The 23,261-nt window shown below is 35.7% G+C and overlaps 1 protein-coding gene across 7 annotated transcripts in view; it reads left to right on the top strand.

Moving 5' to 3' along the window:
• The window catches only part of LOC122715174 (papilin), a 139,042-nt gene that overhangs the window by 91,431 nt on the left and 24,350 nt on the right, over positions 1 to 23,261 (top strand). For all 7 annotated transcript variants that reach the window (XM_043937125.1, XM_043937129.1, XM_043937128.1 and 4 more), the window contains exons 3-4: positions 13,337 to 13,524; positions 16,309 to 16,369. In XM_043937125.1, coding sequence (XP_043793060.1) covers positions 13,337 to 13,524; positions 16,309 to 16,369 — 249 coding nt within the window. The remainder of the gene's footprint in view (positions 1 to 13,336; positions 13,525 to 16,308; positions 16,370 to 23,261) is intronic.

The following is a 23,261-nucleotide window of genomic DNA, read 5'->3' as shown; positions in this document are numbered from 1 at the left end:
CATTATAGTATCGTTATAATAAATCTTAATATATAAACAATTCTTTAATATGAAATATAAATCAATTACCGAAATATCATAACAAATTCTTAATTCCAATTTTTTACATTCATTGAAATTACATATGTATATATGATTTTTACATTTTTTTTTAACTTTTTTTTTAAAGTTATATTTTTCATTCATAAAATTAATCATTTCAGTTTAGTTATCTTTCTTCAAATCTACTTTTTAAAAATTTATATTATAAATTTACATTCTATAGATATTATAGTAAGTAATATATTAAGTAATTGTATAAATTTATTTTATTGAAAGATGTCAATATTAAAATTAATTATTCTATGCTCTTATCATGAATTTGCACAAATGAAATCAATTTTGTTTTGTCCATTTATACGAATCAATATATCAAAGAATTATATGATCATTAATAATATTATTATCAATAACATTTCCAATTCATTATTTCACAACAAAACTATAACAACGAAACGATTTTATTAATCACTAAAACAATTTTTCTCACCGATTCTCACATTTTCATATTCAAAATATTAAAACTGGATATAGAAAACAATTTTTTAAAAATCCCAAACATACTTCACGAAGAAGGAAGGAAGTTTCAGGACAATGATAGAATGAACAGAGGGTAGAAAGTCAAAGAACGAGGGACTATAATCTGGTTGCACAGTGGATTTTCTCTTTTTTGTTGTTTCATACATGTATCTATACCTCTCATCCATCTTACACGAGAAATAACTCACCGGAGGAATAACTCCGGATCGTGTTACCTCTCTAGCTCTTTTACGCGATGCTTTGCTTCTCGAATGTGCTTCCTTTTCACATATTCTTGTCTTGGGACCAACTCTGCGGGAGTTTGTTTGAAGAAATGAGGGTTGATTCATCGTTGAAAAAGTTTTTGTTTTATTAGACCGTGTTTATGCAAATTTATTATTTTCGATGTGATCGAAGAAATCTACTTAATAATTTCTCATTTAAATAATAGTTAGATAATCCAGATAATCGTACATCGATTAAAATTTCCTTCCAATAAATAAAAACGCACTACAATCATCCATTACCCGATAACGGTACACCAGACAGACAAAAATTCCCGTCAAATTTATTATTTCGTTTCTCGATCATCCACGTTTCGAGACAGTCATCCATTCCATTTCCAGCGTCGATTTCATTACACTCACTCGGGAAAGAATATCCCGCAATCCGGTAACACGCGTGACAGAATATCCACGAACGCGTAAAATACCAGCCTCGTTCATTTTCCAAAATCGTATCTGTTTCACAAGTGTCATGTTCACGTCATGCTCGCGTCGATATATTGACCGACATCTGGAAATTATATTTCTAAATCCAGCCTGTGAGAATACCTGAAAAATCACGATATCGAGGAGATTATTAACTTGAAGATCTAGGAAATCGCACCTATTATTATCGCTTTTTACTGTCATCAACGTGTTTAACAGCCTTTGGCAGTTTGATTTTGATTAGATGGCTGGTTGAGAAATCGAAGAAATCCCGCTGCGTTTCTTTAGATGAATCACTCGAAACTCTAAATGATCTTGAGATTTTAGAGATGGATTAATTCCAGAAATATCCAAGAATATTAGATATTTAATATATTTTGAAAAATTGCACATCATTTTTGTCGTCATTTATTATTTTTATTATTTATTATTTTATTCTACAAGAAGAATTTTTTCTTTTTTTGTTAAAAAAAAAAAGTGAAATGCATGATGAAATATTATATATTTAGAATTAATAAGTAATATGAAAAAGTCAAGAAAGCGAATAATTTTGAGATAGCTTTATGAGAATTAAATACTTAATTAATTTTTTGAATGGGAACATGGATATAATTGGAAGTTCATAAGCATGAAATGATCTTATTGACTTATTCTAATAATTTTATTGACTTTTTGCCATCATCAATGTCTACTGTCCATTATCCGGTTAAACGATCTTCGAAGAAGTTGAAGAAATCTCGTTGCAATTCTTCTGGTAGGTCAAGTGTGGTAATCGCCATAGATGAATGCAAATAATCTCGAAAGTCTGTATATTGAAAATCGAATGGGTACTTAGCCTCTCGAATGGGAACGTGGATGATCGGAAGTCGTCACGTGCCTCGGAGAAAGTATGTTTTCTTTGCACTTGTAATTGCAGTACGGTGTTTTTCTGTTTATGGTGTACGCATGAAGGATCAGTAGGTTCAGAGGAAAGAATTATGAGAGAAGAAAGAAATAAAAGAGCTTTAAAATATGGTACTTGGAATAATATGTGTACTATAATAAAAGGAAGAAAGCATGGGCTTGTCACGTACATTTGCAATGAATGGAAGAGAAAATCTTGCGTGACTACTGACCTACGTTCTTATACTAGGTTTAGAGTGTGAAAAGATATATACTGGTATATATAAATAATCTGAGCGTGGTTTATGTTGAAAGAAAATGATGAATGAGCGGAGGAGAAAATGATTTAATTATCAAAATTTGTTCCGGTAGAATTAATAATATTGTTTTATAAAAATTTTTGAATTACATAAAAATATTCAAAAATCTTAATACATTTCTTTTTAATAAAATTTCAATGTGTGATATAAAGAAGATCGTAAAAGATCGAAAATCGTGCAATAACTGTTCCGAAACTTTTAAATTAAAGGTATTAAACGAAACATATACAAGATGGTAATATATTCGTGGTATATATTTCTATATAGTCGATTTTAAAAATTAAAACAAACACAAAAAAAATCGATTGATTGCTCTATCTTTGTCATACTTACCGTTTTATCATCATCTCGTTTCATTTAAATGCAAAACTTAATTATTTATAACTTGTAAACAAATCTCAACCAAGTTTTACGTTCATTTTTATCTATAAGATCCACTTTCCAAAGCTCACAAATCAATTCTTTGCACGTATACAATTTTTCACTATTTTTAGATAGTGAATCTATTTTTAAATATTTTTACTTTCTACAACAAAAACATCTTTCATAATTACTGTTTTCCAATAACGAAAAATTTATGAGAAATTCTTACCTATTAGTCACGATGGATTAGAAATGAAGTAATTAAATCCCCATTTTATAAACTCTTTTAATTTTTCTCGCTTTCACAGTTATACAACTCGTAAAAAAGGAACACGAAGAGATTTTATGTTTCGTTTAATAGGCTATATTTTTTATCGTAGCATTTTTCTTCTTTTTTTTTAATAAACAAAAATGTATTGTCGCCTGCATGCGATTTTCGAATTAGCACGGAAGCTAATTTCTCCACATTCTTCATTTCTCACGCGACGTGAAAAGCGTGACTAATTTTTTCCTCGCTTTAAAGATCTTCCTATTATTCCGCTTTTCCCGTGTTTTCTTCTAAAACGTGTTCTTAAGAAGAGGAGAGATAAAACAGTTGTTCGAAAAGTTAGTGGCCAAGTATTTCTCGCAATTACGCCTTTTGTTTTCTGGATCTGCGTTCTTTCTTTACGTTTCACGAACGTTAATTCGTTCGTTTTTCCTTTTATATTACGTGGCTGCTTCTTCGCGGTTTCGATGTAAATTGGAAAAAGTAGATAGAGGCAAGTTTTAATTTTATCTTGGTGGAATAAGTAGTAAATAAAACGTAAAAAAAAAAAAAAAAAAACACACAAAAGCCAAGATTTGTGGATTAAAATAGTTAAGAAATACGATAATTTGTGATTGTTATTATTTATGAATATACTTTAGAATGTTAATTACTGTTATCTTCAAGTTTTTGATCAAGTTTTAAATTATTCTTTCATTTTTATTAATAGAATTCAATGCTGAATTTTCTATTACGAATAACACAAATAAACCCCTTGTTCTTCAAAGATAAAAATATTAAATTCCATAATAAATTATGTATCGCAGGCTTTAATCCCTTCTCATATAAAATGATATAAAATTCTTCTCCTTTAAAGAACTTCGATAAAATAAGTGCATCGAATTTCGATAAACCTGAAAATTTAATATACTGTACTAAAAAAATAGAATTAATAATTCGAAAGATTGCGCATATAAAAAACAAGTTTCACAAATTCTCCTCTTTAATATTCAACCTCGCCAATTTCAATATCGATATCAACTAAATCACAAAAACAAAAAAACAAAAACTCTACCCAATAATATATCCATTCATCAAATTTACCCCTTTTATACTCACGTCAACATCATCATCATTATCATCGTCAAATCGATATATAATTCATTGTCCATCCTTGCTCGAAGATTCGGCAATTCCCTCCACCGCGAAAATAGCGAGGACGAGAAAAACGAAGCGGTCGTTAACACGCGCGAGGGTTGGAGCGACGGCTCGTCAACGGCGTGTCAGAGATGTGGATCTCGAGCAGGCGAAACCGTTTGCGCGATTTCGAGGCCGGGATTCGTCCTCGTGCGCGTCGGACGAATATATACGCGCCTCGATATTATTAAGGGAAAGGTGTGCGCGCGTTGGATCGTTCACGGTTCATCGACTGACCCGGGCGACATCGACTTCCCCGAACCGTTTAATTAACTCTTCTCCAAGCGCAATCTCGTACCATCGCCGAATTTCGAGGGGCCTGGTCACAGGTACGGTTAGTAGTAGCCTCTGTCCGCGTTTCGTGATCGAACGTTTTTCGATTATTTTCAGAATAGTAATGGTGTTTTTTGGGGAGGGGAGGGGTATTGTAAATACTGTCGAGAGCGGAAAAAATATTTGATTGTGTGTTGGGATAATTAGTCGAACGAATGGAATGAAAGTTTTTTGAAAGTTGAGTCTTTTTTTTTTTTTTCTTTCTTTCTCTCTTGTGGAACAAGGATTGATGCGATGCATTTGACAATGGCAGTGAAAGTTAGGAGAAGAAGAGAATGAACGGCGATGACGAGGGAAAAGGACGTATATTATGCCAGTGTCAAAAGCATATATAATAAATTTTATAGCCAATTTTTTGCTTGAAATCAATAAAATAATTTTTCGTTATTATTATTTATTCTTCGAAAGAAAGGAAAAAATGTGTACTCGTGTTAAATCGTGTTAAACTAGATACCGTGGCCATTCTAATGTTCGAGAAATTTATATAAATATGAAATTCAGAAATACATAAATATATAAATTGTCACAATAGAGAGATGTAATGAAAAGAGAAAGGAGAAAGAGAAAGGAATTCAGAAAGTTATTAAGAGAATGAAATGACGAGTCATATTTTCATTGCCAGTCACTTAATTAATAAAAGAAATATAGTATAATAAAATATGCAAATTTAATAAAATATTTATGAAGCGAAATTTGAGGAATAATATCAAAAGGTATCATGAGAATATTTAATAATACAATGGAATGAACGAGATCGAAAAATATCAATTTCGTGCCTCGTTATTTTCACAGCTACTTTCAGCTTCTCACTTTCACCAATCATCCTCATTATATTCATTATACTTTTTCTTATTCTCCTTTTTACACATATGCATACTTAGCACATTGTTATACTTTTCGAAGACTTAAAAATTATACGTGGAAGATCGATCATTCTATGCCCCATAGTTCAAGGATTAATTACAATACGTATAGCTTGAAGCTATTTTACTTTGTTAAAATTCTTAAAAGTAATTGCAATTGATAAATATATATATTTATAAATATATCGAGAGCGATGATATTTTTTTTTTTTTTATTTCTCCATTTCGTTGTTCCAATTACAACAGAGAAAGTTGAATGAACAGAGAAAACGTGACTTCGACGCGTTCCTCGACCGGCATACCAAGTTTCAGTTTCAGTGGGCGTGCAACGAAACGTGATGGCAAAATTTAAACTAAACGTTCCATTAAATTACGAAGGGTTTAATCTCTCAATTTATATATAACGGAATCACGGAAAGAAATCTGGCCGTTTCTTTGGTTAATTAAGAAACGATTGCCAGAAAAGTTAAGATCCAAAGGGTGGAATGCCGCGCGTGAATCTTTCCAACGATGCCAACTATTCCAGAGTTTCACGAGTACAAGTGGCTCGGATGTGGTAAGTCGATGCGTTTAAATCCTCGTTTTTGTTCCAAACTCTGGCCCCACCTTCTATAACACGAATTCATGGTGTGCCTGATTAATGATCAATTTCTTGCAACGAGAAGTTATTGCCAGGACGTTGCTACCAAAAAGCATTCGTGCTTATCTGACCACTAATGTTCCGTTTATTGGACCACGAAAATAATTCGACAAAAATATATTTTATATTTCGAATCTTCCTCTTTCGTCGAAGAACGAAATTCTTCCTTTTAAACGAATAATGCCATAGAAACGTCGATTATTAATTCTCAATTTTTATTAATTCTCAAATTTTGTCCTCTTCGAAATCCGAATATCCGAATTAAAATGAAGGAAATCGACTCGTATATTTACATTTTTCGTTACAACTTTACATTTTTTTTTTTTTTTTCATATTAAAATTAATACTACGATCAAACGTATTTCTCTTGAATAAATTTAACAACATTTGAAAATATTTCGAGACGAGTGAAACTTATGCTGTGAAATGGTTTTCGAACGAGCGGGGATATCCGGAGAATGGAAGGGGCGATCGTTTTATCGTGGACGAGGGTGACGGGTAAGGGTACACGATCGAGCAGCTTAATTCACTGTCATCGAGATTATGTTAATCTCGACGCGGAGAAGCGGTGGCACGGATGTGAGAGTTATTCGATCGGTCGCAGAAAGCCTCTCCCGCGGATCGTTGCCCCCGTGATATTGGATTATGTTTCACTGTTAACAGGTTACGTTTCGTATCTCGCCACGGCAGACGTGCGATGCGCCGGAACCAATGCCGCGGCTAATCGAGTACAGGATCGATCATAGAAACGAGCGAGATGATCGACGGCGTCGAGATTCCTTCGATCCGTGTCGATCGTGTTCGATTTCGATGGAAATTGGCCAATGAATGGAAATCGCGATCGAAGGATTAATGCGTCTTAACAATATCCGTGATAAATTTGTTTACTATCTTCTAGTGATTGATTTGAATGAAAATTTTAAGAGTGGAAGGAGATTCGATTGACAGAAATTGATAAAAGGATATTTTTAGAATAATTTAGAGTTTTGTAAAGAACTCGAGGAACAAATGCATCTCGAGAATTTTCAATTTAATAGTTTCTCTTAAACTTTCTCGAAATTCTTTCTTCTTTCTTTTTTTGGAAACTTTGAATGAAGCTTGATCTTCGAAACCTTGTGAATTCTCGCGATAAATCGCGATAACCTTGGAGCTTTCAAATATTTCATTCTAGATTTCCTTTGAATTTATGTAACATTCAAATGTTGGTACGTTCGATTGTTGAAAAAATAAAAAATCGGGACGAGATGGAAGATCGTTAAAGGGCAAATGCTGTTCCTCTCCGGTTTTCCACGATCGTTTGGACAACATCTTTCTGCAATGGCTACGCGTCAAGCCGCAAAGGTGCGGACGTTGCACTTCCTCGACGCGTAACCACCTCGTATTAGCATAAATTAGCCAGCCGTCCGTGGAACGTCGTAAACCTTTAGCAATTGTAAGGTCCCCGCTTTGATGTCAGAAACGGTTGAACGATCGTCCCGCTTTAATGCAGCGACGGGTATAGTATACGGCTGAATATCGCAAGGGGTTAAACGCATTCTTTGACATAATTTGTGTAATTGTGGCACGGCATTCGCGCACGACTCTAAATGCACATTTGGAATGAGCACGGCCGGCCAAATGGACGGTGAAATAATTTGTCCCAGGTCGTGATAATTTCTAACCAAATCTCGTAAAATTCAAATTTACACGGGGAATTTTGGTATTACTGGAATTTACTCGGGGAATTACTCGAATTATTACCGAACCTTAACGAATACCTTATCAAGGTATTTCGAATTAAAATCCAAAATCTACTTTTGAAAAAGTCCATCCAACCGATTAAATCAATTTCGAGGATAAAAATTTAACATTTCTCTTATAGAAAATTCATCCTATTTTTCTGACGAATCTACGCAAAATGAAGAATTCAAAATTTATATAACATTCCAAAAATGTGGAAACACATTTTCAGAGATTTCTCGGGAAAAAATTGACATGGTTTTTTATGTAACCCAAACTATATATTCCCATTTAAAAGAATTCCAGATCATCAACGTCGTTTAACATATATATAAAATGCCATTTAACTATAAAAAGTGATGACGTTTCACCGTGACAATTCCTTTCGAAATTACGCGATTTCCATACAATTCCACACAGCCGTCTCGCACATCGGATAATTAAAAGTTATCAAGAATACGGACGGTGTGATATGACTCACCGTGTCCAATAATCCCATAGCGTGTACATGCCGCATACACGTCTCGATGAGGCGTATGGTCATCAGACAACGTTCCACAAATAAACCAGCCTCAAAATGACAGACACTCGACGCGACTCGCGGGAACTGGGTTAATCCGTGACTCTTATTCCACCGATTAAAACGGGGAAAAAGTAGAAAGCCGGTAGTGTAAGTTGAATTGCGGCCGCCATAATTGGACGCAATTTAATTGCAATTGAAACGCGCCGTCCGTCGCGGTCTCGGCCTCAGAAATAGTCGATCGCGTGTGTCGACCGATGATGTAAACCTTCTCTCTCTTCTAAAGCAGCTGGGCCTCGCACGGTTAGTCATCGCAGAGGCAACGTTTTAATTACTTGATTTATCGCGGGCTGGCAGCAGATCGTCGTGATCGCTGCTACATTGCTGTGAGAGAATTGACGGAGACCCCAATTCCTAACGTCTTCCCAACATCTTCCTTGCGGTATTCAAAGGGAATTGGGAGTGAGTCATTGATAATTATTCGAGATCTTGGAATCTGCACCAGCTGCCCGGTGAATCTTACGCGTGGGTCGCGTGTCATGGGGCGAATTGAGCGAGGCCGCCTTCCACCCCTCTTAATTGAAATGGTTCTGGGAATGCGGTGGCATGCGTTGGACAAATCTGAATTTTTCTCCTGTGTTCTCTTGTTCTGCTCTCTCTCAAATCGAGTAAATTGGAGTTTTTAGAAAAAGAGATCTTCGAATATTTCAATTGTATATTTTTTTGGGATATCTGTTCCATCCTTTAAATAATACGAATTCTGCTTATTAAATATTTTATATCTCTTTATAAATTTCATCTATTGCGATGTTTTATGGTATTTATAAATGTTAAGAAAATTGTCGCACGCTTTCAAATTATCATTATCGATGGATTAATTCAATTTATCAAAAAAGAAAGAAAGATGTGAAAGCAGAAATTATTAAGCGTAAAACCCAGATCCAATTACTTCACGCAACGTCTCAAAGCACACAACAACACCTTCCTCTCATTCGTTCCCTATCATTCGTCCACCCGCAGCTTACGAAGCTTTCAAACAAACGATAACGCTTTCCAATCCTTAGCATCGAGACGGAAAAAATCTCAGAATATCGGTTCAGGACGAGGGTTTTAATTCCAGAAGAAGATATTTTCATTCCCTTTGCATTCCCCCCTCTCCAGTCGCAATTAGAGATGCGTCGCGAAATCGTATCGAGCTTCAAAGCTCCTCTCCTCTCGTCCACGCTTTTTTTCCCTTCCCCTTGACAGCCGCGGCCGCGAAAAGAGAGACAAAAAAAAAAAATAAAAAATAAAAGATCACCGGCTGCAAGCCGTAAATAAGTTTGATACAGCTGTACGTGGATTTTTGTGGAGCGTGGGAGAGCACATGGGCTGGGCCGGAGGAGAGGCGTTTCTACGCGCGAGCTTTTCTTTTCCTAGCTAGGAGCATCTGTGCCGTGTGTCGATGTGGAGATGTAACGTGAGAATATATATAATAATGGCGACGTGGGTGACTATAAAACCGACGTGGACGCGATTCGACGTTCGCAAAACACATTCGCTGAGAGGTCCATGCCTCGAAGAGGAGGCGCGTTAAAACGCGAGTTTCTTCGTGTTCGACGGGAGAAGAACCGGTGACGGTGTAATTTACGCGCGAACTCGCAAAGGGAATCGTAATTTTTCGACGTCTCTCTCTCTCTCTTTCTCTCTCTCTGTGGATACGCGGTCGACTTCCGGTTTCGCGAGCGTACCCCTTCGAGCTCGAACAAAAGGTTAACGAAGGATCCGTCAGGATCGATTTACAACGAAGGAAAGCGAGAGATGGATGGGTTTTTTTTTTCTTTTTTATTTTGGAACTAGAGGTAGTAGAGGGATTTTAACGAATGATTAAGAGCACTGTATTGGAATTTTTAATTTGTGAATTGTTTATGATATTTGTAAATCTATATTACTTTCGAAAGTGCATTTTTATTCTCTCTTCTTTGTTGTGTTCGAGAATTTTAAAGATTCTATAATTATTTAACGATTGAATTAATTTGAAAATCTTATGGTAAATAACAATTTGCAATTAAAGCCATTATTTTTTTTTTTTTTTACTATGTTTAACAAGATTTGAGAATTTTTGAAGAGATAAATCCGGAAAGTCATAACCATTAATTCATAAATTTTCTAATATTTTTGTCTTGATAAAAATCGAGTGGAGAAATTACTTGTTTAATGTTTAATTCTCCTTTTCATCATTAGTGTAAATAGAAATCTTGCTATTTTAAAATTGATCGACGCGCGTAAAGAATTATACAGGTAATTCAATGTCAAGTTTATAAAATCTTCGAATCTTGGTCGAGCCAGTTGGAGACGTTGGATAACAGCATTGATTTATTCAAACGTGGGCCTTTGCGTTAAGTAACTCTCGGGAAATCTCGTTTCACGATCTCGTCAAAGTTGAAACATAAGCCGCGATATGAAGTCTTCGAGTTGTAACTTGTTAATCGGATAAAGTTTTTCTTCCCCGATTATTGAGCGTGCTGTACGATTACGCATTGTATCTCAAAGCATCTCTTCTCATTCTCCTCGCCTGTCTTTGCCGATTATTCGAATATAAAATAGTAGTTAACCCGCAGGTGAACCTTAAATTGGTTTTCACCGGATGCCCCGAACGAAACAATTTCGAAGCAATTATCCACCGACACACCGTTCGATATCAGAACAGGTTGTACGAGAATTTGTTCCACGTTTCGTCCCTCGAGAGATCTTACTTGTATTTTTATCTTCAATTTGTCGGGGTTATTATTCGTATGGGTTATTTTTCGAATTTTTTAAAAATTAAGAATAATTCTATAAATTGTATAACGAAATAAATTGATGTTTAAAAATTTGGAAATTTTTTTTCAGAAGAAATCTAAAAATTAGAAAAATTAGAAAAATAATTCTCAAGTATCGAGGTTTAAGAGATCCTAAAAATTGAAAAAAATATTCGGAGTGTTTGCAAAATTTCGAAATACCTAAATACTTCTCCAAAAAGATAATTTAACGGATAATTCCCTTATCAATCATCTGATAAAAACTGATCTCTTTGAAGTGCACCGAGATACCTTCTCCTCGTATATATCATTTCGAGATAAATATCTCGTCGAGAAGAAAAAAAAAGAGAGAGAGAAGAAAAAATTCGTTTAACTTAACTTTTTCTCGCGCCAGATCGTTCCTCTCGATCATTACCCCGACCTATGGTGGGCCGATTACATTGCTTCGTAAATACGGGTTCAAGCGTTGGAGAACTGCAAGAAATTTAATAAAGTCGATGAAAAATGAACGGGCCCTCGCCCGGTTCATTTATCACGGCTATTTATCGGTGCCGAGATACACCTCGATCAACGAAACTTTCCAAATTGTGCCGCGAGGTTAACTCACCCCGTGGGACAAGTTTGAACCGGCTACCAAGGAAACTCCTGCCAACTTCCTTCGAGGACCTAATAATCTCGAGGAACTGTGTACCGACCAACGCCAGTCGAACACGGAACGAACTTCTCCTTTCCTTTGGATTCGAGGCGACCGACGTTTTCCATCCTTTCCCATTACTTAGTTTATTCGGGATCCAACGGGATCTGAAAAGTGGAGGTAAACGATAAAGATCGTTGAATCGAGGAGAATGTAACGCGTGTAACGTGTATAGGGAGGAACGAAAAGGAGAGATTGAAGAAGTGCAAAAAAGTGTCTTTGTTGGATCTGGAGATTGCGAGTAAACGATAAAGATTGGTTGAATAAGGAAAATGTTACGTGTATAGGGAAAGAGAGGGTTAAAGTGCAAATGGTGTCTCTGTTGGATCTGGGGAGTGCCGAATGAACGATAAAGATCGTTGAATGATAAGTATGTGTGTGTGTAGGGAAGAGGAGGAGAAGTTGAAGTGCATAAAAGTGTCGAGAGAAATAATTTTAAATAATTTTATTTGGGAGGGCATGCACTTTACAACCGGCCAATGCAAACCTGGTTGGAATGGTGCCAGAAAATGGTGGAAACATTATGCGAGGGTCGTTTTAAAGGTGAAAGAAATGCGATAAACGGAGAGGGGAGAGTGGAAAGGATGGGAATCCTTCCAAGATCGCGCGATTGTCGCCCTATTTGCTTGGATATTAATCTCCAAGCTTTTCTTTCTGGGTCAACCCAGAAGCGAGGGATACCGCTGTGATATTCCTTCGAGATTTCTAATTTGCGAGGATGAAAGTGGGAGATGACCGTGGAGTCGTTGCTTCCTTCGTGGCAGAGAGTAGTAGTTGGAAGGATGGATGACGTTAATTTGTTTATATAAATGGAATAATACATAGGAAGAGGATACGATGAAAATACTTGTGTACGACTTTTGGAAGAATATCGAAGAAAAAGTTGCTTATCAAAAATTAAGTAAATAAATTATTAATACATTAAATCATTACAATAAAAATTATTCAAAATAACTCATAATCTATATGTTTAAACAATGGAAAGAAATGGAAATTTAGAAATTAATCTTACACTATTCATACTTATTGAATAAATTTCACGAAAATTAATAACCAATCTTGAATAATCTAAAATGTCACACGTGATAGCAAACGAAATCGAAAGAATAAAATCATTCGAAACTCTTCTCCTATTCCCGGATGCGTGCGAAAAGAAAACCACACACTTGAACAGCCATTTTAACGTGGATCTAGCCCATAAACCGATCGAATACACACTTGCTAGGAACGATAACGTAGTTCACCCTTGTCGCGAGTGGTCGTTCATCACCGCTAAAAGCTTATACCTTATCGAGGCCGACCGATAAAGGGATCACGCCTACGCTGTTTCCCCACCAAGGTCACCAATGCACCCATTGCATGCACTGCAGACGTGATGCAGGTGAATAAAAGGTGCACTTAAGCAAGACAGTTCCTCAGATGTTCCCACGTTCTTCTCCCCTCTAGCTACCCTTCGCCGTAGCGGACGAGAATGGCGTTGCTAAGTGGTGTTTCCCCGATTCTGTTCCAGCATCACATAAAATTGAGGCACGAAAGACATCGCCGACAACATGGGGAGAGCTATCTGCCAAGCAGTTTTGTGCTGGACACGGACGAGGCTGAACGAGGAACTTGGGGGCCCTGGTCGTCGGCCAGCTCCTGTTCCAGGTCGTGTGGTGGTGGTGTCGCCCATCAGACCAGGCAGTGTCTCGACATCGAGTGAGTATTAATTGTTTCCAGTGTCGATCTTGATCCACTTGTCTTTATTTTATTACTTTTTAACCGATAACTCTTTCGCTTTGTAATTTTGTGCATATATTGTATATTAGTAAGTTTTGAACGGTAAAGTGTAAGGATCTATGACGTACAAATGATATTGATACGAATGTGAATTTCAAAGAATGGAATGGAAACACTATCAATTATAAAATTCTTCCAATGTAAAACTACAAAGAAAATATTTGAACAGAATCTCGATTAAATATCCAGTCAAATTAAGAATATAAAAAAAAGTATACAAAATAACAAATTACAATGTCTTGCACAAGTTGCTGCAATCCTTTCCCATTTCCATGATCGCGTATTAATATTCACGAGGTTTCTCCTCGCATTTACAATTTTCTTTTAATATTAATTACGGGATAACTGGAAGACGGTCTTGTTGAAATCCCAAACGTTCCCGCGAAACGGTTTCAATCCTTCGCTGAAAATTAATGGAAAATTAATTTTTTATCCCATCATTTCTCGTGGAGAGATGGGTTTGCACAAATTCAATCCGCCGTCTTCTTTCCACGCTTCGAGGACTTTTCCGCGGGTATTTTTTTGACGGGCCAACTTCTTGCCCAAGAATCACGGTAAATCCTTCTTATCTAAAGGATGCTCTCGGCCGAGATTAATCGCGGGAACCGGGCGCTTCCGGTTCTGCCGTCTTTGAGGAGACGACGCCTTCAAAGGATATATATTCCGGGTTTGAAAGGACGGGGAAGTGGCTCGTTCGCGAATTTCGTTACGTAAATGAGAGGGAGGGGAGGAAAATCGTACGAGTGGAACGATCTAACAGGTATCGAAGAAATCGAGAGCTAATAACACGTTCGAGGGAACGTGAAAGCTAGGGCTAATCGTATCTCGTGAAAGCAGAATTTCGAATGATCCTATGTGTACAGAGGTTTTCAATTCATTTGTGCATCCTTCGTATCTTCGGTGGATAAATATTGTATTGTTGCAGATCGTTAAAATGACGGGATTATTAATGAAAACTGTTTATTTGGAAACGAATATTGATCAAAATTTGGATTGTGGATAATTCGGTGGATAATTCTGTACGATTGAAAAATATTGAATTTAATTAAATTTATTCGTTATTAAAATTTGTAAATTCATTTCTATTTGGAACTTCGTTTCTTATTATTTATTATATTTCAATTTATGGGAGAAAAGGAATTTTCTTTTTTTTTTAATAATATACAATATGCTTTTATGATATATATATATATATATAATTAATGATAAACTTGTATTTAGCTATTTTTAAAATAAAATATTTAATTACCAAGTTAAGAATGAATTTACATATTTATGAATCTTTTATTACACGTATAACAATCTTAGTTTAATCTCGTGTACAAATACGAGACGCGTTTGTACGTGTCCAATGGATCTTCATTTATTTTAGAGAAATTAATCAATAGCTGAGTTATTGATTTAACGAGCTTTGAGATTTAATGATGTAGCTTGGATAATCGCAGCGAATCCTTAGAGAGAGCATGCAGATTGAGAACCGCTGAGATAGAGAACCGTGTCGTAGGTCAGGCTTAATCGCGGTGCATTACGGTTCTTTTCAGTTTACGATCAAATACTCACGATTTCTCAGAACTAAATTTCGAAACAGAATTTCTGCGTAATTTTAGATTAGCACGAGCTTGATTAATTTAACGGGGGATCGATTATATGGAAGGTGGCGAGGTAATCGAAATTGCGAAAGTGTTTACGATTCGAACACTTTCGAGTAAAAGGCACACATTTTTATTTCTTTCTCGATCGAATATATCGAAATTTATCGGCAATATTCGTAGAAATAATCAGTGATTTGTTTTACAAATGTATAATAATTCGTAATAAAAATAATTATCGTTCGTACTCGACGATCAGATTCATTAGATGTGTGTGCAATTATCCTACAATACAGTTTCAAATAAACAGTTTCAGGCAAAAATTACGCGTCATCAGTGCGATTATTTACAAAACGTGTTAATCCATCGAAGAAAAATTAAAAGGAAATTCGATTTAAAATATCGTTATTTCCCGCGATAATTTTTTCCCGTAATTTTTTCATTCTCTCTACACAAAAGAGGGAGGAAAAAAAAAAATATCTTTTTTAAAAACAATCTTCAAAACCTTCGAGTTCTCGCGTTTTAAAAAATCCCAGCGAATAGTTCAACAAGCACGATTCAACTAATCCGAGCCGGTGATTCAGCCGCGCTTTAAACTGCGCTTTAAGTGCATTAAGCTGATACGTTGCATTCGTTTCACCTGATTTCCACGTGAAAATTTCATTGGGACGGAACCGATCGAGGGAGCGCAATTTTCTCGAAAGGATTGCGCGCGAATTATTTAAAAAGGGAGACGGTCGAATCGGATTTCTCGCATTTTTCGACTGGCTCGTTGGGGAATGTTGGCGGTTAAAAAAGAAAGAATTCTTCCCTCCGTACTTCCTTCGAGTTTTCTCGAAAGAAGCTCGTTAACGAGGAACCACCATCGACCAGATTTAACGGAGTGTGAATTTCCGATTAGAGATAGAGGCCGCCATGCTTTCGCCCGTGATCGTTGGATCTTTGACCGAAATTTGAAGATTCGAAGGGATTGGAGAAACGTTTGTTGGCCAAATTTCCAAATAAAACGGAGATAATTATCGTTTCGCGATAGAAATTCTAGTTTGGTTAAATTTTCCAGAAATTGAAGAGAAAAAGAGAGATTAATTACTAGAAAATTATTTTATCATTGCAGCGACAATGGGTACAGCAGGTGCACCGGTGCATCGAGGCGATTCTTCTCCTGCAACATTCAGGTAAGCGAAATAAATGTGGCATATTGCATAATTCATATAATATTGCATGATGATAATATGTATGAATTAATTCATAGAATATTAAATCCAACGAAATTTACTAATGACGTTCGTAATTTACAAATCAAAATTAATTTTTAATGTGTTATTTTAAAATTTATCTTAAAATAATTACTGTAAAGATTCTAATTCTTCTATCGTTTGAACGATAGTACGATTTTGCTTTCTTTCGCTTTTTTTTTTCTTTTTTTTTATAATAAATATAAAATATGTAGATCAATCATTAATTCGTACAGCGAAAGAAGATTTATACTATTCGCTTTAAATTGGACAATCTATTAAAAGATGACGTGCCATCGACCCATGATCGCTTCAATTATTTGCATCTGCATGATCAATAAATCTAATACCGTTCTCTATTGTTCTCTAGTGTTGACCGATATTTTTGCTTTCTCTAAACAGCTGTTATTATTAGTCCCGATCAAATAAATGGAGAATTGTGTTTCGATACAGAAATTAACAAGAAAATTGTATAATAATGATAGTAACCATAACAAGTTTATTAGCTTATTACACTGATCAAATATTACCGATTAGATTTACATTATCTATGTTGTGTACCAACTACAATAATTTTCATGAATTTTCAACCAAATCCACTTTTGTATATTAATATAAAATTCTGTGTAATTACGCAGAATTATCATCGAGAAAGTTTCTTTCTCAATTTTGTGATTTTTAATTTACATCTCACGATTGACTTATTACACAATTCAACATTTAATTTGAATACATATATATCCTATTATAAACTTTCGTATCTATGATTCATCACGTGGATTCCAATAGTTTTAATACAATCAAAAGGCCGCAGATAATTTTCTCAAATTAAAATTGAATTTAATCCGCATCTTTTATTATTTAATCAATTTTTAGCATTTCTTCAAAGAAAATTAACGATTAGAAGTCTTGCAAAAGAGTAAAAATTCCTTGAAACTGAAGTAACATTTAAAAACTGCTAATCTTATAAAATAATAAATTTTAGAAATTTAATTTTTAATCTTATCTTATAAAAAGAATCCTTCTCGATATTTTTAACTATCTAAAAATCCTCTCAATTTCTCTCGCCCGTTCCCCACTTAATTTAAAGCCGATCTTTCATTAACGTGAGAATATACACGTGCACGTCCCTAACCTTTGAATATGTCGGTCAATTTCTCGCGTATCGGTTCGACGGTCTTTAATAAAATGATTTATACCATTATTTAATTCCCTTCGTTAAATGTCAGCCGCAGCGTGGTTGAACCCTGAACCCATCCTCCAATGATCTTCTCAACGATGACAACCGTTTCACGTGTGGCCCTTTCAAAGAATCTTTCGTTTCTTTCATCGCGTACGCCTCGAATCGATCCGACTGTTATCATTTTGGATGGCTGTGGCTCGCACACCAGCTCCTGTCCAACTTTCATTTAAAACCACTTAATCAAAGCGATACTGTTAATCCCCATTCCTTTCTCCCCTTGATTTTGACAAATTGATTCGACCATCGATCCATCCCTTCGAATCCTCGCGACTCGAGCCACAGATTGTCTGGAAAATTGATGAGAAGAAAATTGTAATCTTCGTATACGTTCTATATTTTAAGTGTAATCTTCTTATATTTTATTTTTGAGATGTAAGAATTCGTGCACATTCGTGCAATTTGTCATTGTTATCAAACATTATTGAGTTTTCGTTATATCACTATAATAACAATGTAACATTAAATAAAATGATATAAAATTATATACGTATAAAAATTTCCAATGTCATGAATAACTTTGATCATGATATATATATATACATATTATGCAAATTTTTATCATTTCATTTAATATTTAAAGTACTTAAATTATTCTTTTTAATATGCATGATCATCTTTATTAAATTTGAAAATTAATAACCAATATTTGTCACGAGGAATATACGAAGTAATAATATAACAAGAACGTATAAAGAGTAAATATAAGGCTCACTCGTTCCTCTTCCATTTCATCATTCGAAACACTTTCCAAAACAAAATCATTCGTCGCGATAAATTGGTCGAACGATATAAAAACCGCACGATGGCCACGATCATACTGGCGATGACACATCCGAACGAGCCATCCAAAATGAAACGAGATGGAATTATCGATTAATAACCAGACGAAGGGTTAATAGTCGGTGACAAGCAACCGGTTCCTGGAACCGTGCCATTTCACCCTGGAGTCGTGCTTACGAGGTCACCAGGACTCGCCGTAAAATCCAGGTAGCACCAACAACCATCGTTTCTTCGGTGCATCTATTCGGTTGATGGACTCTTCGACCCCTTGCGAGCAGGGATTAAAAGTTTATGGCCACGTTTTAGGATCTGCTTCTCGCGGGGGAACACTAAATCTTGCCTCGAGAGTGCTCAGAAGTGGATTCGATGGTCCACGTTGAACGATCGTACGCGATCCCTTGCAACTGCAATCGTAAACACACGTGAAGACGTAGGGTACGGTTGAGTGGTCGTCAAGTTTAAGAAGGTCCAAGTTTAAATCTTGGATTCTTCTTCGATTATATATATATATATTTTGGTCGCGGTTGTTTTTGTTTGTAAGGTTTGTAGAGTTTGTTTTGAGAGAGAGGATTTTGTTTTTAGCAAGATTATTTGATAGGTTTGTGTATATCTTCATTCCAAGTTTGATTTTACTTATTTGATTTCGATGAACTGACATCTTTAAGTTAATAATAGATTTTTTGTTTTGGACTTTTAAAAAATAGATTTTTAAAATAATTGTTAAAATTTTTTTTTAATGACAATTGAAATAGCAATTAAGATGAAACTAAAAAATTTTATCCATTAAAATGTGCATGTAATCGGAAAAAAATTTTCTTTTTTAATTCAAATTCATCGAAAGAAGTAAAACTAAAATATAAAATATAACGAGTTTAATATCTTTTATTTTTTTATCCAATGCCTTCATTACCAAAGCACTACTTACTTTACGATCAAACAATGAAATATCCGAGTAACTTTAAAGTATTGTAAGCATATTGTTAGCAGTTCAAGTGGCTATAGAAGCAGCAGTCCTAATTTTTATTATCTCGTTACTGATCGATCTTCAGCCAGAACAAATTGTAAAAAAAAAAAACCACACAAGGATCTCTAATGAGATTTCTCTTTCCGAGTTAAAAATTAATTTATCTACGCGCGCGCGCGCGCGAGAGTCACACAAGAGATTTCCTCTTCGTCGATAATTGAACCTACGTCGCATCAATTTTCACGAACACCCACCAATCCACCAATCCCACGACTTTAATTTAATTTTCCCAAGTCACGAACCCCTCTATCCAGCCTATACCTAAGACACAGAGAACTACTTCGAGAACTGAATCACTTGGTTCAACCCTCGTCCAGGAAGATTCCATGTGAAAATGTATTTCTGAAAGTCACGTAGCCCCCATAAAAATTATTCCCTCAATATAGCGAAACTTGCGATCCTTCGAATTATTTTTCTCTTTCGATCGATCTTTCTTGAACTTGAACGCAATATTAGACAATATTGCAAGTGTGTTTTTTAAGACACATATACTCTGTGAATCAAAATTAGATTTATTGAAAGAGATGCTCTATATATATATGTAAAAATATATATATATTTTAATTTAATTTTTATTTTCAGAAAATAAAGATTTAAAAATCTTCAATGCTCCATTTAATTATTAATTAATTATTTAATGTAGTATGCCACGAATAATACGAGAGGTCAAGTTGTAGATATAAAATCACTTATAGGGGTAAAAGGATCGTCGAAAATGCTTGCATAGCTTTAAACATCCTTTAATGATCTTTGATCAGCAACAATGTGGGCCGGCCATGTGTATAGTGCACTGTCGTAGATGCTAAAATTTATGAACGGCCGCCCATTATACGGCATGAAACTCGCAAAGTATTAACTTCGTTAAAGTGACGTGCTAAATGAAACGGGCCGCAAGCTGCGTTGCTGTTATGCGTTCACGACCTATACATATCGATCGCTGATTCATCCACCTATATATACTCAGGCTTAACTGTGTATAAATATTCGTTCTTGATAAATATCTTCAATAATATTTTCCCGATAAATATATATATATATATATTTTTATATTGTGAAAGCGTGAACGTAAATTTGAAAACTTGCCGTCACTCTACATTAGATATTGTAATATGGAAACGTTGGTTGACGCAACACTCCAAGTATGTCGATTAATTAATTACGTTCGCTTCTTACACGAGGAAGCATAAAGTAAAATGTTACGAGATCGAGCAAGAATCCACTCGTAGAACTCGTGTATATTTTCAAAAATTTCTTCACTTTTCCTCACCTGTCTCGTTATTATATTTAATTTAACTCGATATAATTCTTTTTGAATTAATATTTTATAATTTTTGTCGAAAAACGCAGACTTTCCAGCAGAGAAAGTCCAAGATTCGTAAAGTTAAAATTCGTTCCAATTTCGAACGCGATATATTGAAATTTCTATTTCAATTCCATCTCTCCACCAATAGTATTTCATTAATCTCGCGTTAAACGCGAAGAAACTCGCCCAGTTTCTCCAACAATTGGACCTAATAATTTATTAACACTGGGCAAACGTTGGCTAAAACCAGTGGTCGTTTAATCACATTCACCGTGGAAAATGGCGTGTCCCCCTACATTCCTAGGGAATTGAACGGCCGCCAGGCCACTTGGAATATCAGGGGCGATTCATTTCTCGCCACGAATTGCTCGTCGTTGCAAAAATTTCCCCCCCACTCCCCGAACGGCGCCCATTGTTCTCGCCCCCCGCTTTGTCCCGCTACCGCGAAACATTTCGTAATTAGTAACAATGCCTGCCGGCTAAACAGAGAGATTATTGAACGGCGGAAACTCCCTGTGGAGACTTCGGTGGATGAGAGCTTCGGTCGGGCTGGGGAGGGGGAATAAACGCGAAAAAAGGAGCCAAAGAAGATGGATTTCTTTAACGAGGAGAACCTTTAATTGCGAGTCTTTCGTGATTATCGGGAATATCTCTTATTTTCCAGATTGTCTCTCATGATTTTGTCGCTGAATTTTCTGGTTTATGATTTGAATCGGATCGAGGAAAATTGTGGTAAGCGATATAATTTCTCGAGGAAAGCAATGATAAGTTGAATAAGTTGAATAATCTGTTTTCCAGTGTAATAGGAATTTAATTCTTCAGTTTGCAATATTTAACAATTCCAATATCATTGGATTAAAAATAACACTCTCTCGTATCGTCAAATTATATGAAAAATTCTCTGAGATGATCTATGAAACTGAATAAAAGTATAGAGAACCGCTATGATCGAATTGATAAATTAGGATTTGAATCTAGGTCTTTCGCTTGTCAAACCATTGCTTTACCAATTGGGCTATTTGATCAAATAAATTCTTCTTCCTTGCATCCAATACTATCGATGTAAGTAACGGCATCGTAAATATACGAGATCTCTGTTTAGAATATATATGTCTCTTCTACTTTAAATTCTTTTAATGGAAAATAGTCGATTTGTTGGTATTGCGAATCTCGAAGAATGTTTGCTTCGAAAAAAGAGTGGGAGGGACGTCACGTGTAACATTCTTCGAAACTAAGCCCGTGTATTTTTCCTCTTTATTCCATGCTTGAAGGATGTTTGACGTTCGAGGGGGGAGGAAGTGAACGACACCTGGCAAAGACAAGTGGCGCATAAAAGATCGGAACAAACAGAAGACGCTCCGCGCATTCGTTCTCCCAAACATGAGATATTGCGATTCTTTCGAGGATTACAGCCAGCTTGTGCTGAAAAGACGACAGGGCAATCGGTATACTTTAATATTCCCCTGTCCATAAATCACACATGGAAAACAGAAAACAGAATTGAATTATTGCAAATGTTATTCTTTACGATAGATTTGTAGCTTTATTCATTGATAATTTCACTAGTAAAATCCCATTTACACTTTTGCCAAGTGTAACGTGATAAATTTAACAATTCTTGCCATCAATTCTCTTACATAGAATTTTTCAAAGTTCTTCCAAAAATCAATAAATTACATACTCGAAACAGTGTATCTCCAAATCAAAAAACAAATCTTTTTTTCAGAAAAAAAAAATTTTTTCCTCCTTTCGCCTGTATAAACCTATATAAACAACCTATATAACATCAATTTTCAAGAAGAAGAAACAGATCCCTCACCAAGGCTCGCATTCTCCCATTCGATCGACGAGAATACGCGCAGCTTTCTTTTCAAAACTGTGCCACGTGAGGCATCGTGAACGATTGTGACGCGAATTCAAGGTCAATCGGTAGAGAGAGAGAGAGGAAACGGTTCGTCATAAATCAGACTAGGGTCGTGGGATCTTTGACATCGTTTCGGGCTCGCGGGTTTCGCGATCGAGATTTTTTTTTCCTTTGCGGTCACCGAACGAACCTGGTTTCACCCGATGGACCCCACCCCTTACCACGAGAGGTTCCAAGGAACCCCTCGTCATAAATCCTCCACGAGGAGGTATCCTCGTGCGTGCTGTACCAGTTCCACAGGGATATCTTTTTTTTTTTTTTTTTTTTTTTACATCACCTCGATTTATCGGTATTACCTGGACAACTTCTACGTATCGTATACTCTTGTAGCCGTGTTAGTCTCGAACCATCTAATTTTTCTATGATGGCGGAGATAGTGTGTATGGTGTACGTGGAGGGAGGAGGGTCGTTCTGGAGGGGAAATTTAGAGTTGTGTCTCGATGATATCATCGAGGGTCGTTGGAATGATGGTGTTGTTTGTTTGAATTGTTGTTGAAGGGGAGTATTGAGATTTTCTTTCTTGTTCTTCTGTATTGTTGAGAGCTTGGGATTTGGAGG

The sequence above is a fragment of the Apis laboriosa genome, unplaced genomic scaffold (assembly GCF_014066325.1).
Source record: "Apis laboriosa isolate Shangri-la unplaced genomic scaffold, ASM1406632v1 scaffold34_cov151, whole genome shotgun sequence".
NCBI classification, from domain to species: domain Eukaryota; kingdom Metazoa; phylum Arthropoda; class Insecta; order Hymenoptera; family Apidae; genus Apis; species Apis laboriosa.
The sequence above is the reverse complement of the archived record's forward strand: the minus strand, read 5'-3'. Positions and strand labels throughout refer to the sequence as shown.